At 44.9% G+C, this 16,718-nt stretch overlaps 2 protein-coding genes across 2 annotated transcripts; one reads left to right on the forward strand and one right to left on the reverse strand.

Moving 5' to 3' along the window:
* Positions 1-172: 172 nt before the first annotated feature.
* E4F1 (E4F transcription factor 1) lies at positions 173-8,880 on the forward strand (the record flags this gene model as incomplete). Its single annotated transcript, XM_010086540.1, is given in 13 exon segments — positions 173-324; positions 464-560; positions 964-1,169; positions 1,355-1,475; positions 1,749-1,901; positions 2,228-2,397; positions 2,902-3,129; positions 3,470-3,575; positions 4,081-4,298; positions 4,670-4,868; positions 6,095-6,255; positions 7,069-7,131; positions 7,789-8,880. Coding segments are annotated over 13 exon segments (2,222 nt in total), but the record flags the coding sequence as incomplete, so codon positions are not given.
* Positions 8,881-9,862: 982 nt separating this feature from the next.
* Positions 9,863-16,626, reverse strand: ZDHHC4 (zinc finger, DHHC-type containing 4). The gene is made up of 6 exons (XM_010086541.1): positions 16,459-16,626; positions 14,144-14,217; positions 12,285-12,463; positions 12,060-12,185; positions 11,178-11,422; positions 9,863-10,147 (listed from the first exon to the last, which is right to left on the reverse strand). Exons 1-6 carry the CDS (start codon positions 16,624-16,626, stop codon positions 9,863-9,865), a joined length of 1,077 nt encoding a protein of 358 aa, XP_010084843.1.
* Positions 16,627-16,718: the final 92 nt, after the last annotated feature.

Here is a 16,718-nt window from a genome sequence, read left to right on the forward strand (position 1 = left end):
GGCCCGGGGGGGTGGTTCTCCCCGCTCCGCTCCGGGAACCGCCTCGGCACCCCCCCGGTTCCCTTCTCCCCGGGCGTGGGGGCTCACCGGGACCCGCAGAACAAGGGTGTGCACGCTGCTGGTGACTCCGTGCTGTGTTCTCCCCAACCCGTGACTGTATTTCCAATCCTAGATGAGGACGATGTGCACAAGTGAGGCCGCTGCCAGGCGGAGTTCACCTCCCTGGAGGAATTTGTGCAACACAAGCTACAGAAGGTCTGCCAGCGAGCTCCAGAAGCCCTGGCTGCTGCAGCAGCGGGTCTCCTCACCCCAGAAGTACAAAAGGTGACAGCAGGCTTCTCCTCGAGCCGTGGCTGAAAATAATTAAGATGCAACGGTCTGTTGGGTTGGAGGGGAGAGAACAGAATACCGTGTCTTTAAAGGTAATAAAACCTCTCTGCTAAAATGTTGTCTGTTCCAGCAGGCCGTTCCTTCTGTCGAGGAGTCGATAACTGTTGCTCATATAGTTGTTGAAGCATCTTCAATAGCAGAGGAAATCAGCAACACTTCAGCTATAGTAGGTGAGCTTCCAGACGCTTGCCTTTGTACCCCTGCTGGGCTAGGAAGGGTTCCTGTGTCCTGGGTCCTGTTTGGTTTGTGTTGTAGCTGGGTACCCGACACCTCAGCATTACCGAGCACGGTGACTTGGGACTCAGCGTTAGCTCAGAGGTGTGAGAGAGGCATCCCTAGGCCAGCTTTGCAATGCTCTTCGCCTTAATGCAAAGTAGATTTAAAACTATATTCCAGAAATATCCATTTTATTATTTATGCTGCAATAATGAGAACTTTGCAGAGACCCATGTTCCAGGTTTAAGTACCTGTTCCTCCTTCCTACTGCATGAAATGCTGAAACAGTAAATTGATGTAGTTGCGTAAAACTCTCTTCCGTTAAGGAACGTAACTGTCTTCGTCTCCTTTTCCCAGGTAGTGGGCACATCAAAGAAGTCATTGTTGCAGGAGACCACATTTTTGAAAACCCGAATGGTCACGTTGATGGGGAGGTGACTGAAGAACAAGGCAACCCTGACGACCAGGAGCAGGATATTTCCACAGAACTGGTAAAGGTTAAGCTGCTGGTTAACAAAGAAGGGCGATATGTGTGCGAGTTGTGCCAGAAGACATTTAAAACAGTAAGTATCCCTTTGGGTGCTGTCAACTAAAAAATCTAGACTCGATAACAAGGTGCATCTCAACTGCATGCTGCACTTTCAAAAGGAAAGTTCTAGTTTCAGAAGGAGCATTGTTGTTCTTTACAGTTGAAACATTCTACATCGTTAAGGATTTTACACCTTTCAAACTGAAATTCTTTCTGTAGGCAAGCATCCTCAAAGCTCACATGATCACTCACAGCAGCAGAAAGGACTATGAATGTAAACTCTGTGGAACTTCCTTCAGGACAAAAGGGTCTCTGATTCGACACCATCGCCGTCACACTGGTAAGACAGTTCTCCCATTTGTTGCTGGAGCGCGTTGGTGTGTGGTTATCCAGCTCACCTTCCAGTGGAATTTATTCCTGCTTTCCATCTGCTACTGAGCCAAGACCATGGAGCTCTGCGATGTTTGGGGCGCTGGGAGGCAAGGCGAGGGTTGGGGATAAGCAATCTGCTGGCTGTAGAAAGCTGAAAGCATTCTTCCAGCAGTCTGTCACACGGAGCTAATACTGGCCGTGGTTAGTTTAATGCTGTTGGTTTAATTCTTGTCACTTCCAGACGAAAGACCTTACAAATGCAAGAAATGTGGGAAAAGCTTCCGGGAATCTGGAGCTTTGACTCGGCACCTGAAATCTCTGACACCTTGCACCGAAAAAATTCGCTTCAACGTGAACAAAGAAATAGTAGTGAATAAAGACGATTTGCCGACAGGTCAGTCACGCTGTCAGTACCCGCCTTGTGTCTGATGAAACGAAGCATGCTCCCAGCACTTGAGCAATTAATTCTTTCTCGGTTGTGAAAGTATTTCTGTGGTATTCAGTGTATACCTTTTATACAGGAAAAAGTATTTTATAGAGCTGAACTATTAACCTGAAGCACATCTAGCCAGATGTTGGCTGGGAAGAATTTTTGAGAATCTGGTACAAAGCTGGCTTTAGCAGGCACCTCATACTCTAGTACATGTTTTGCGTAGGGCACAGCAAATTGCTGACGGGTGGCAGTATGCCAGGTGATTCATTGTGCTGCTTTTCTTGAAGGATCCGGTAGTTCATCAAACACAGACACCGTTCCGTCAATAGCAAGTGAACCCATCGAGACCTCCCCCGTCATTCATCTCGTGACAGATGCAAAAGGCAACGTTCTTCATGAAGTCCACGTCCAAATGCAGGAACTTCCTATTGTAGGTGCCAAATCCCTGGACCAAGACGTGAGTGTCATCTCTCTTCAATGCCCTTCACGTGTTTTATGCAAAGAAATATTTAAAGTATTTAGGTGCCGATAGTGAATCCGTGTGGTGGAAGTAAATGGTTAATTAGCTGCTTTTCCGTCTGGGAACACAGATGGCAAACTCTGCCCTGACCTTGTCTGGCCATCTGCTGCTGCTCAGCTCAGCAGCGTGTGTATGGCATGGGGGGTGTAGGGATCACCGCCGCATGCTGGGTGATGTGGAGGTGAGAGGGTGTTTTCACTGACCCTTCTCTGCTACGAGACTCTGGTAGGAGCAGAAGTGGATCATCCCCTGGACTATGTGTTTCAGAGTACAGAAGTCACCTCCTCTTCCTCCCCAGTCCAGGATCATTCCCTTGTTGATCTTTCAGCCCTGTCTCACATCAGACACCCTAGAAGGAATGACTGTCGTAGCAATGGTGCTGTAAGAAAAGGGCAAACTGGGTATTTGCTGTACCAGTTACCGGACTGTTTATTCCTTCAGCAGTCACGTCCTGAGGAGCTGCCGGGCGAGGGGGAAGTGCACAATGAGAATCTGCTGAGGCAGGCCATGAGGAATTCGGGTATTGTGATTGAGAGAGTCGCTATGGAGGAAGTGCAGAAGCCAGACGAGCCTGCTGTAGCTGCTGCAGAAGAGCTAGAAAATGAAGTGGTGGAAGTGGCAGAGGAGCCGTGTGGGGAACAGTGTGTTGAAGTGGAGCAAGCAGAGTCTGTATGTTTGCATTCCATGAACAGATTAATTTCTTAGTCTTCTGTGCCTGCTCTTGGTTGTGGACAGCACTGTTAGCCTCACTGCCCCGCATGTTATCCTCAGCACACCTCTCCCAGTGCCTGGGTCTTTGTGTGACATTTTTCATGCATGCTCTAGGTGTAGCGTTAGCGTGTTTGTGTGCGCTTATGCACGCTCTCACACCCCCTCCTTCCCCCTCTCCTTAACAATATAAACCTCTGTCTTGTCAAAGCTGGAGTATTTAATTGGGAATTTGGTTAGCAGCACTTGCTGTACACGCTAGTATAAAAATATTTCTGTTTTACCATTTTCTTTCCAACAGACAGATGCAGAAAGAACAAATGGGTACAAAAGTTACGTTTGCCCTCACTGTAATGAAGCTTTCAGTGAAGCTGCTTCCCTTGAAACACACATCAAAGGTCATTTAGGTAAAGTTCTGCTGCTTATGCTGTTGTCTAAAATGCACCATGTCCTACTATGATCTTAAACATAGTACAGCTTGCTTTGGTTCAAATTCCTTGCTTTTTTATGACCATTAGCTCTGCAAGATCAGTGAGTGCTTAATGCACAAATATTAAAAGGTTGACTTTGGTTGAGGTGTAGAATAGAGGGTAAAAGAAATACATATATAAAAAAAAAAAAGTTTCCATGTTTCAGGGCCTGCACTGCATCCTTGAAAGCAGAATTTTGTGCTGAGGGTGATGAAAAGGTCAGCGAGGCAGAACGGCGTGACAGGCTGGAACTGCTACTTGAAAGGCACCAAAGGCCATAAGGGCAGCATTTCAGCAGAATTCACTTAGGACTGAGACGAAGCCCATGCACGCAGTTGAAAGGACAATCTCCTGCGTTCTCTGGGTTAAGATCTTTGTTACAGCATGTACTAGATACTGGCTCCTCCTGTAGCAACCATGTGTTCTCTCTCTCTCTCTCTAGATTACAAGCCTTTTAAGTGTGAGGAGTGTGGCAAAGAGTTCACGAAGGGCTATCTCCTAAAAAAGCATCAAGAGGTACACGTGAACGAACGGCGTTTCCGCTGCGGAGAGTGTGGCAAGCTCTACAAGACCATTGCACACGTGAAGGGGCATCGGAGAGTGCATTCTGACGAGCGACCGTACTCCTGTCCAAAGTGCGGCAAGCGGTACAAGACAAAGGTCTGCCTCCCTTGCAACAGGCTGCCTTCAGGTCTTCCTTTCCAGAGCCAGGGTTTGAGAGAATTTAGGAGGCTTTTCTCCTGAATGAACAAATACCACTTCACCTGCCTCTTATAAGAGCAGGAGCTCCCGAAGGAGCTTTTGTTTTAGTGGGGAAAAGAGGGACTGTGTTAATAAAACCTTCCCATTTGTGAAGAAACTGTTCCTTCAGGTGTGGAAAAAATTATGTAATAATAATACAGACAAGTCTTTATCATGTCGTGAGAAGCAGCCCTCAAAGATGTCGACTTCTACCCTGGAAGCAAAAATACTGCTTGCTTGAGTTTCTCATTTCCTTCAGCTGCCCTTCTCTTGCTTCTCTCTCCGTACAGAATGCCCAGCAGGTTCATTTCCGCACGCATTTAGAGGACAAGCCTTACATGTGTCAGTACTGCAGTCGGGGCTTTCGGGAAAAGGGCTCGCTGGTCCGCCACATCCGTCACCACACCGGGGAAAAGCCTTTTAAGTGTTACAAGTGCGGGCGAGGGTTTGCAGAGCACGGCACCCTCAACAGGCACTTAAAAACCAAAGGTGAGATGGCAAAGCTTGACTGTGCTGGGGGCAGCGGGGTGTTTGTTCTAGGGTGGGGTTTGGACAAGCTGCTTTTTGGCTGAATGGCCAGAGTGGATCTAACAACCTTAATCCGAGGCCATTTGTTTGTCCATTTGTTTATCTGCATCTCGGTTTCATCAGAAGGAGATGCGTTATATATTTTTTTTAATCTACATTAATGAATATTTCTATTGTGATCTTTCTGACCAAAAGTGATGCTGAACAGCCAGCCATAAACCAGTTCTAATATAAAATCTAAATCATCTAAATAAAGATAACCAAAGCAGAATTTGCATTAAGAATCTAACTGCAGGAGTGCTGTGAGCTCTCTGCTCCAAACTCTGGCTTAAGTGGTCTCTGCAATTGTCACCCATTCCCAAAGGGGTTAGACAGACCCTACTCCGTGCAAGAGTCTATCCCAAAATGTGATGTGCTTCTGTTCCAAGGCTATGCACAAAGAGGGAGAAAATTAATGTTTTTACAAGTAATGCCAGAGAGAACTTGATTTCTGTGTTGGGGAAGAGGCGAGAAGACTGTAAAACACAGATGTGTTGTTATGGTTAAACTTGCCAATTGTTTTGGTTTTTTTTCATTAAATTTGTTCACAAAATCTTGTAAAAACACAAAGCGTGGACATTCTGCGAGGAAAATGTTTTAAGTAGAGTAAGTTCTCACAGATAATGTTATTTGACTGGATTAGTTGTACTGGACCTGCTGCTGCTTTAGCTCCTAAGCATGGATTTTCAAACTTCTTCAGGGAGTGATAATGATGTATTGAGATTGTAAAGGACAATACAAGTTTACTGGAGGAAAAAAAAAAAAAAAGCTTCCTAGGTAGATACTGAAATGTAATGCATGAGCAGAAAAGATAAATGACTGAAATATACCAAAAGTCCTGCTGTATGTTCTTCACATGCTGTATGGTTTTACACATCTGAATTTAGTTGTGTATTTTTTGAAATTACACTGGACAGTTGCTCTGCTCAAGGCTCGGTTCTGTTGTCTGGTGTCATGTAGGTCCCTTCCAGGCCATTATTTGACCTGTCTTTGTGGGATGAGAGCCTGTCGTCTGACTGCTGGTCACTTCTCAGTGGCACCCTGTTAAAGGGGTCTCATTTGTGCCATCTAGTATTTTCCAGGGACTCCTGTATTTGAGATGGTTATGAAAAATCATGTTTTTCTGGCATTTTTGGAATACCATTCAGGTGGCTGCCTCCTTGCTTTGAAAGAGGTGGAAGAAGTGATGGTGTCCGAGGAAAGTCAGTCCGCTGACAACTTAGCTGCAACAGTCATTTCGGAAGATCCTCACACTGTTTTGGTAGAGTTTTCTTCCGTGGTGGCAGACACTCAGGAATACATCATTGAGGTAAGAACCGGGACAAGCGGCCTTCTCGTTCCGGAGTTAGCACGGTATGTTCATCAGTAAATACTGCAGTGGTGCATGTTCCTCATCTCGCCTGCTGGGAGAAGGTAAAATAGGATCCAGCCAGTGCCAGCTCTGCCTGCACGATCCCAGGAATGAGTGGCGTTAATCTTGTTCAGAAGGAGAGCACCAGGAGCCTCCTTCACCACCCTGCTGAGGTGCTGCCTGTGACACAGGCAGGGAAGTGAGAATGCAGGGCAGACTGACAGTAGGTCATCAGAAGGCTGAGACTGAGAACTTCCGACTATACCAGATCTTACGTCCTCACAAACTTGCTTCAGCTTTCCCTCAGTTTTTACCTCTCTCTTCTCCTGTTTCTATTTAGTTTATTTTGTCCAAAATCATCTCTGTTGGTTTTAACTGGCTGTGGCCAAAAGCAGTGAAATGACACATTTCGCTTTCTCCCCCTTTGTGACAGAGCCAGTACTCATCCCTGCAGAATAACACCGCTCATTTCTTGAGTCCCTCTAGTGCTGCCATAGTTTTTCTCCAATAGGAAAAAAATCTGCCAACTGGCTGAGTCCTTCTGAGAGAGGATGTTCCATTTCAGTTATTTGTGAGCACTTTGAGTTACTTTTAAGTAGCTCTTGCTAATGGGATTTGGAGGGAATTTCAAGGAGTTGTCTTTAGAGTAGCTACGGCATCACGGGGGGAACAGGAAGGCTTTTGTAAAAGATCTTAGTGTCTTATATCTTGGTAATAAAAGATTTTTTTGTAATAATCTAAAGAGAGAAACATCGTATTTTCTCTTTCAAGACTGCTACGGAAGACATGGAGACCAGCGAAGCTACTGAAATAATAGAGGGAACAAGACACGAGGTAAAGCAGCCACATCAACTGTTATTTTGGCGACTTGCTGTAGAAGAAATGAATCTCTTCTAGTGTCTGAAAGTCATGCTAAATAAACCCAACTTCAGATAATTAATTTAGCTACCTCTGTGGTTTTGCAGACCTGTCTGTATAAAAACATAATACTGGTCATACTGGGTTTGACTGAGCTGTGTTAATCCCAGGAGCTCCCAGTGATGGTGGCTCGTGACTTGCATGGCTTCATACACAAGAGCACAGCTACCAGCTGAGTAGAATTGTACAATAACCCTTCAGCCTTGGGGAAATGATCCTCTGAAGGCATCCTGAATGCTAGCAATAACGGTTGCTGGCGAGGCTCTTGGATTGCATTCAATCAGTTCAGATGCCTGGGCGTGCATTGTTAAGGTTTTTCTATAAACAGTAGTTTGACTTTCTGTGGGAAGCACCCTCCTGGCGAAACATCTTCAGCGACACGAGGCGAGACGTTCTAGGAGTCTGCTGTTCTCTAGGTGATGAGAACTGCAGTGAAGAGCTGGAGGAAACAGGAGTTAACTGCTGCTGCTTGTACTCGGGGCTGGTCACCCAGCACTGTTCGTGATGATAACTGTACTTGTAACAGAGTACAGCACACCGTAAAATGACACAGCCTCTTTTCTCTCCATGCAGGTTGACAGCCACATTATGAAGGTTGTGCAACAAATAGTAAATCAAGCAAACTCTGGTCACCAGATCATCGTACAGAACGTCACCGTGGCAGAGAACTCAGAGGTAACCACAGACGCTGCAGACACCATCACCATCGCGACCCCCGAGAGCCTGACGGAGCAGGTCGCCATGACACTGGCTTCCGCCATCGGAGAAGGAGCAGTGCTGACTACGGAGGGTAGCATCGAGACGGAAGAAGCAACGGTGACAATGGTGGCATCCGAGGACATTGAAATAATGGAACATACAGGAGAGTTTGTGATCGCTGCCCAGGAGGGGGAGGTGGAAGTCCAGACTGTGATTGTGTGAGGAACAGCATGCAGCAGATGTTAAAGTAAAACTTACTATTTTTCTCCAGTTTGGGGAATTTGATCAGTCCTAAGTTTGCCATTATAATTGTTCGGAGAGCAAGGGAGAGAATGCTTCTATAGGCAAGTGGCTTACCAGGATGTGCAGCCCAAAAATGTTTTCTGTTTAAAATGGAAATAACACTAAAAATCTCTGCACGGTTACACCGGGGCAGTGACTGACGGGCCCCCTTTGACAGTCTCAGTGTGGTGTACAGCTGCCTCCCATCCAGGGAGTCCTTTCAAAGCATTGGCCTCTGACCAGAGGACAGGAGTGTTCTGGTGTTTAGATTTAAAAGGATTCAGAAGGTGAAGCAAGTATGTAGGGTCTCGTAAGAGACTATTAATCATATGCATTTAAAGTGAACCAAGAAAACCAAACCTAAGGAGTTGTGGTGTGCACTCACCACCTCTCGGAAACTTTCATGCCTTTAACCTCACTTCTTTAGTCCTCCTAAGGCACGGTACTGCAGTATTTTTCTTTTCTTTTCTATCCTGGACAAGTAGCCTTATGTACTGGTCTATGAACGAATGCATCGTTGTACCCTTGCAGTGCCAGACAGGCTACTCTGAGAGCTAGTCTGTTGGTGTGTAAAGCCATATTGTATATGATTTTTTTTTTAAACCATATATGGATTTTTAATTGCATATTGTACAGATGCAGCATGTAAATAAATACATTTTTAAAAAATAAAGTTATTTAAAGTTCCTACTATATTTTTCCAATTTCTGCTCTGTTATCACTCAAACAGAAGAATTTCTGGAAAGAGAAGAGAACAGGGCCACTTAACATTGTGCTTAAGAAACCCCTATTGCTGGGTTTGGGAAAAACACAGTTTTTCCCAAAACAAGCACAAGCCTCCAGAAGCAGCCAGTACATCTACCCTTTGTAATCTTTCAGGTGCTCCTTAGTTAGAGGGAGTTCGGGTCACTTGCACAGCTGTAAGTCTACCTTTGTCTTCTGCTGGTAAGGCAGAGGGTTTTCTTGAGGGACAGAGATGAACTGCCTTTCAGTGTTCACCTACAGAATCCCTGTACACAAGTGGAAGACCATGTCGCTGCAGTGCGTTTGAAATGCCCTGTTCCGTGGCTGCAGGGGGAGAGCCCTAGAACCAGCAGCGTATCTTAAATAGTGCTCTGCTGAGGCATCGTTAATCACCATACCCCTGAGAATAATAACTCACAGCTGAATACAGTCAGCAGGGAAAAAAAAAAGGATATAGTTGACAAATACATGCAATCAGAAGTTTACCACTTCCACATGTGTGACACTGCTATATTCCTGTAAAGTCTGCAGGAAGACCTACTTCAGGTGTACCAAAGTAACTTAGGAACCCCGTTTACCCGTTATACGGTGGTATAATGTAGCACACAAGCAGCAATAATAAAAAGTTCCTTGTGTATGTGTTCCCTAGCTGAACCTGTCTCTAGTACAGCTTGCTTCAATACTGCAATTGTGTCTGGAAAGACAAACAGGCCACTCACAGCTGGTACAAGCAGTGTTACAGATAAATTCGGGAGAACTCCAGTGTTTTGAAGACTGGTTGGCTTTATGAAAAGATAGTTTCCGATTACTTAACCAAAATACAGTAATCAGTTTACAAAAGTTGTTTGGGGCATCGCGGTGCACTGCTGAAATGAAGTCCTACAAAAAGGTTAAAAATGCACATATATAAAGAATAATATCTTCATGTTTTCTTCTTTCTTTCCAACACTGTAAGAGGTTTAAAGATTTCCTTTAAATTCATCCAGACTCCTTTACAATAAATGTTTTTGTAGACAACTTGTCTGTCATGAGGCTGCACTGTCAGATGGCGGGAACACCCGTATCTTCTGGATTTACACCATTCATTGGAAGTTTGGTTGGTTAAGGCCAAGTAGAGATTGAAGCAGCAGTATGTACCCAGGATGAGCGTGAGAAGAATAACAAAACCAAGCATGAAGACAATCCTAGGAAAAGTCAAGAAAAGGTGCTGCAAAGAAAGAAAATAATAACTTAGTTAAAAAGTTGGAGCATTAAATCACATGGAGGCATGTGACCACCACAGCACGCCAGCTGAAGTGCACAGCCACACGCACACGTAACTGTGCAGCCTGTGCTCCGTCCAGGCCACTGATGGCCATTCCTGACTGAATCTTTGAGTAAAGCATAATGATTTCCAGGAATTTATTTCCTCGCAAGCCTTGCTAATATGCGAGAGTATTTTCTACACCCACATGTTTGTATTTCATACTGGAGTTTTGCTTGTTTGTTTTCTGTTGTTTTTTTAATTAAAAAAATCATTAATGCAGATAATCTGAAAACAAACTGCCAAATGAAGAGGCTACAATCTGGTGCAACTTCAGGTTCTGCTGACATGATATAGTTTCAGCAGCTCTTTTCTGAGTTGGAATTCCAATACTGGGGAGTGGTAACAGTACTGCTCAAACATGAGCAAACATTCCCCTACCAAGGTCCCTTTAAAAGAGTCCAAGGCTGAAACATCTGTTGTCTAGGATGAGGAAAAGATAAAGCATTTACTACTTATCACCTCACTGCCATACAGAAAGGAACGAGGAGACTGAAATACAAATGGCTGAAGTGCTAGAGAGACTCAAAGTCACCCTTCGCTGGTATGTGAGAGAAAATATTCAAGTATCTAAATTCCAGGTAGCAGGGTCCTGCTTTAACATCCCCACGAAGGCATCTCAAGGATTGTCAGCTGTTTCCTAAAAGTTACTGCAGTAGGTGGTCACTGGAATGTAAAGTCATTCTTTATGAACCAGATCTGCTGAGTGAAAGCAGCCTGGAGACAGAAATTCAAAGAATGGAGAGCAGAATGAAGGGCTGTGAAAAAAATCCCACATTTCTGAAGTATTCTGCAGTGGCATTTTTATAAACTTCATTAGCTGGGTGAAGTTGGTAACACACCTGCAGCCTGTCCACATCCTGACACGATTCCTGAAAGCAAAGACCCAGATAAACCTTGTTATAAGTTAATAACCCAGACAGCGCAAACTTACCTGAATAAGGAAGAGAATCTCAACAGCGTGCTCTTGTCCTTGGTCATCAATGTAACTCCCCTGCATCATATTTGTCAGCAGCACGACTCGGGTGAGAAACGCTGCTGTGATGGCTGCGATGGTGGCAGCCATGGCAGTCAGGGTGCAGAGGTAGAGGAAGAAATACTTGGCATTGAAGGCACCAATGCAGTTGTTGACCCACACACAGTGGTGATCAAAGCGATGCACACACATATTGCAGAAACCTGATGAGGAGGGAGCGACAAGACAGTTCAGTTATTTGTTTTTTAAGTAATCATTTTGATTTTTACACAGTTTAGGATAGTTTGTAATCTGAAAAAATCTGAGAATTACGGTCATGATTTAGCTGGCAGTTCTTTAAGCAAATACAGTAATTTCAATTGCATATTGTAACACCCCACCCCAATACTAAAAGCAAAGACATGTATCTCATTTCCTCTTTTATTCATGAACCAAGACTCCAGCTCAAAGACTTTGGTTTCTCTCACAGCAAAGCATAAGATAGAGGTTGTAGCTCCCAGCTTTATTTTAGATGATATCAGCAACCTCTGCAAGAGAAACACAAAATCCTGAACTCAGGCCTTGGCAGGTGATGATTTTTAGTTTAACTTCTAGATGCCTGTTCCTGACCCAAAATCATACACCCTCAGAACTAGTAATTTCTGTGAGAAGAAACAGCAGCAAAACAGTTCCATGGATGGGCAAAGGCAGCTGTCATCTGGGACCCCAGTGAAAAGAACATAATCCTGTGAGCATCGAGCTGGATAACAGAACAGATGTACTGTGAACTGCAGTTACTGATGGAGAATTAATTGGGGAAAGTATTACTGCTATGCTTATCGAGGAAATTGAGATTCTTACTGCAATGCTTTGACCTGGCTGGCTTCTCCATGTTGCAGGTAGGACACACGACGCCTTTCTGAAATAATACACCATCATATGCATAAATCTTAACCAATGATGCATGATTTGATTTTGTTATTATACCTGTGAAAGAAACAAGAAAAACAGTAGAAGTAACGGTGTTTTTAACATTTTTTGGTTCTGTTTTCAAACAGCTACAGCTCACAATCAGCAGGAGCTTACCAGGATCAGCCCGGGAGCAGAGAACGAAGCAGCCCATGTTCCCAGCCAGCAGCAGGTAGGGCAGCAGCAGGAGGAGGAGGTGGAACTGCAGCTCCCAGCAGTAAACAAACACTTCCCACGTGTACTCCCCATACACTGCAGCTTGCAAGGCTATGTGCAGGCCAACAAACAAACAGCTCCTGTAACAGAAAGGGGACAGTCTATTTAATACCCAGAATCCTGATTAACAGGTCAAGTACAATCAGAGGTGATCGGCAGACTTTCCAAACGCAAGGAGACACCTCTTTTAGGTTTTCAGGCCAGATGGATTGCATATTAATAGTGTTTTCTCCACCCAATGGCTTCTCCTTCTTTTCTTCCCACACATGCTCCTTTAAATATACCAGCTAAATTAACTTCCGTTATTCTCATGCCCTTTGGATTTTTCTCCCATCAGTAAAGTACAAAGCCTCATAATCCCTTGGTGCTGACAAAACGTGCCACAGCAGTAGACGACATTCTGCCAGAAGACATCTGCTGTGTGCTGCTCCGGAAGCAAAGAAAACCCCAGTGACAGGTAATCTTAAAAAAAAAAAAAAGTAATAATTTAAGCAGCTGTTACAAGGGAAGCATGGCAGAAGGTTAGCAATCACAAACACCAGTTCTGACCTGTCGGCAGACCTACAGCTTCTGTGAGGCAAGTGCCACAACCGTTCGGCGCGCAGGTTTGTTTGGGATGCATCATACTGACCAACAGCTTTCAGCAGCCTGGCAAACAGATGCTCAGAAAAGCCAGGCATTAGGAGAGCAATGTCCATTTACTACAGTCCTCTGCATTACACATCAGTTTGCTGGGCTTTTGTTACCAGTTTTAAATAACTAGTGATGTGTATGTTACTACAGCAGGAAGTCCACTGCAGACAAGCTCTCCTCTGCTGCTCTGTCCTATGCCATTCCTCTGCACAATCCATCAGGATCCTGGGGAGTCTCCTCTCAGCTGCAGGGCTCCAAGAAGATACCCTCAAGTGCTGCATGTCCCTGGACTTCTGCAGGAACTGAAAAATCTCTCGCTTGAATGAGGTGACACAGTCGAAGGGTGTGCATGGAGGATGAAAGCGCCTCCAGCCCAGTGTAATCCAGCAATGACAGCTACACCAGGCTCATCAGATAATTGCTGTGCTGCTGACTACACGTTTGACAATATAACCCCTCTCTCTCTTGGGCTGTGCCAACAGCAGAGAACCTGCACAGCACACAACAAAACTGCAGCACACAGTCAACAGCTGCAGATGTGATGGCCCTGAAGTGTCTGTCACACCAGAGCTGCTGCCCCCAGAGGAAAGGGGTTTAAGTCGTTCCTGAAGCAGATCCTGAAGCACCACAGTTCACAAGACACCACAAAATTCACCTTAATAGAACAGGCTGCACACTGGCAGCTGCACAGCTTCCCCTACAGCAACCTGGACATCCAAGCTGCTGGACGAGGACTAATAGGATTTGAGGGAGAGGATGGGGATTGCCAGCTCTGTCTAAACTCGATCTGCAGCTGCCAGAAAGTCTGGTGTAATTCTCTCGTGAGCGCAGTCTCCCACCCGTGTGACCAACATCTGTTCCACTGGAAGCTGCTGAGCCACATTATCTTTGTTTGTCAATATGTTCACATATTTCAGGGTACCATCTTCTCAACAATAAACAAGGAACAGAAAGACAACAGTGTGGCAAACCTTCAAGGGAATCTGTAATCCCCGACAAGCACCCTTAATGAAGGGAGAATATCTGAGGATAACACTTAAAGCTCTGCTGGCAGCAGGGGGTCACCAAGAGTGGCCAGAAATACTGGTAAAAAATAATGTCAAAAGCAAAAACCAAAAGTGCAATACCTTGTGTGGAAGAGCCTGTCAAGCTCCCTTTGTGTCACGCTCTGGAGCTGTGTGGGGACTACAAATGACAACACCTGAAGCAAATGAAAACACTCTGTTAGGTGAACTGCACATTGCTTCTGCCTTGTGGAACATTCAAACAAAAACACACATCACCTCAGTTACAGATCACTGTGGCTGTATCACTGGGGAGGAAGCTCATTTTCAGGGGCATTTGAGCTCCTAAGAATACAGGCAGGCATGTTGCTGAGGTTTTCAAAATGGAGGTGAGGATCCATATTCTCGGTAGCCCAGTAGGCACAAACAAATGTATCTGGGTTAATGTGTGAAAGTTCTAAGGAGCTTATATCGGGTTATAGACTGGGTAACTGGTTAAGCAGGGGATAGAACTGAGCAATTTCTGAGCTACAATATGCTTCACCAGGACATCTGACAGATGCAAGCAGAGATAAGCAAAGGGATAAAGCCTGCTATCCTCCAGAAAAAGGAAAAAAAAAAAAAACAAACCAAACCAACCAAAAACCAACCAAATTCCACCAAAACCACCCCCAACTTAGTTTCTTCAACTACAGCTACGATCCAGTCTGATAACTCCATGTCTACCTAATTCCCGTTTCAAAAACAGCTAGACACCATGGAGAAGAAAACTGCCTGCCCCCAGCTCTCAGCAACAGTCTGCGATGGCGGAATTGTTTGACTCTGCTGTTCAGAAAACGCCAGATCTCTATAGCAACATGCTGCTCCATCCGTGGTGCACGAACTAGAGCAGCTGAGCCTATTTCTAGCTGATATGGAAAGAAAATATGCAGCGAGAGCTTCTTGTCTCAGATGTGAAAGACCAGAAGGCAAAAAGCATATGGAGAGTTGTGAAGATGTTAAATATTTTTCTTTTAACTGGTCTGCCTCGTATCAGCAGCTCAAGCGACAAGTTTGTTTTTTTTTTAAAGAGGCTGCAAACTGCAACAGGAAACACAAGAATAGACAGTAAAGCAATCTGCATGCAACTGCAAAATTCAAATTTAAACTACCTGTGTGTTAGTACAGTCTAACATGACACGCACAACCGACCCACTGGCAGCAAGGAAAACAGGCTGGGGGGTGGGAGCGGACTTGCCACAGAGCTGGAAACAGCTGTGCTGTCTGCAAGTTAATTATTTCGTATCGCTCACAATGAATACTTTAAAGGATCTTACAGGAGTGCAATCAAACAATTTCAACCAACTTCCAGGCTTATAAGCTTCATTAATTACAGTCAGAAGTGGATGTAAAATACAGTGTCTAGAGAAACTGTTCAGGATTACCTACACTTATTTCATGCTACAATTACAATTCTCCAGAGAGTGACTTTACATCAGAGCAGTATTTTAATTGCTGATTCTTACACACGTTTCATAGAAGCAGCTATTAAGAAATGTGGAAAAATAATAATTTCTCTGCACAATGATCTGCGTGTCTATAAATCAAAATCAAATCAAAGTATAACACTAGTAGCAAAAATAAAAGTCTGTTTAGAATCCTGTAAACAGCATTAAATATTATTTACAATTTAAATAATTCTCATATCCTTTTGCTTCCAAGAATGCTACACCTTTTTTTTTTTTATACCTTCTTCATTTAGACACAGCCCAACAGACAGAAAAATAAGCTGGTGCCTTTCCAATTCATTCCCTGTTTTTACAATAAAATGCCAACTCTTAATCCTCTTTTAAAGCTCTTCATTCCTCCCCCTTTCTTAGGCAACAACAGCCCGCAGCCTTATTACAGACTCACATTAAATGAGCTTCCCCGAAAATATTTGCTACCAGTTATAATTCTCTCCCTGTTTTAATCCTCAAACTTCCCCCACCTTTTTCCTCATAATGACAGCAGCAAACACCATAAAACTGCAAACACTTGGGGCCTTGGTGCCATAAATACTTGGGGCCTTGTTGCTATTTAATTTCTCAGAGCTGATGTGTTTATGGGTGTCACCAAAAATCGTACTTCCAGCATCACGAGAAGCTCCATCCTTACCCCTGCCCTGTGGTGGCTGCAGCCAGCCAGCCCGGCACACGCAGAAGCAGGAGCTGTGAAACACAAATGGTTTGTTACAGCCTGCTTGTGCAGGATTTCGTCAGCTGAAAAGAAGCGTGTTTCTATTTCCAGCCCCAATTAGCACTTATTGGAGAGCAGTTGTCAGAACAGGAGGATACATGAGCTATACCACATCCCCACAGACATTTTTTATGGGGGTGAAACACCCTCGTTCCAGCAGGGCGGAGCGGGGCTGAGCACCACCACGGCGCTGGCCACCGCCCGAAAGGCCAGCTCTTTACCTGCACGCTGCCACTTCTCACAAGGAAACTCTCCTTCCTTCCCGAGCAGATGCAGAGCAGAGCCACAGCAGTGACCACAAACCCCAAATAAATCGAGAAGAGAAAAAAGGAAGTCCATCCCGAGCCCTGAAACCAACAGAACCACCTGTTAGCGCCTGGGCCTCGCATGGTGCGTGGCTGAAACACGGGGACGGGGCAGCCCTGGGCCCACCCAGCACACCCAGACCCCCCGGGCCCAGCCGGCGCACCCAGACCCCCCC

This window comes from Pterocles gutturalis, unplaced genomic scaffold (assembly GCF_000699245.1).
Source record: "Pterocles gutturalis isolate BGI_N339 unplaced genomic scaffold, ASM69924v1 scaffold10506, whole genome shotgun sequence".
Classification (NCBI taxonomy): domain Eukaryota; kingdom Metazoa; phylum Chordata; class Aves; order Pterocliformes; family Pteroclidae; genus Pterocles; species Pterocles gutturalis.

What these genes read in the sequence shown, in the direction of transcription:
- ZDHHC4 (XM_010086541.1), bottom strand. Translation starts at nt 16,626, where the DNA reads ATGCGAGGCCCAGGCGCTAACAGGTGGTTCTGTTGGTTTCAGGGCTCG. An exon ending in GACAGGCTCTTCCACACAAG is followed by an intron (nt 12,464 to 14,143) that starts GTATTGCACTTT and finishes TTTCTGTTACAG; the next exon opens with GAGCTGTTTGTTTGTTGGCC. An exon ending in AGATTCTCTTCCTTATTCAG is followed by an intron (nt 10,148 to 11,177) that starts GTAAGTTTGCGC and finishes CTTTCTTTGCAG; the next exon opens with CACCTTTTCTTGACTTTTCC.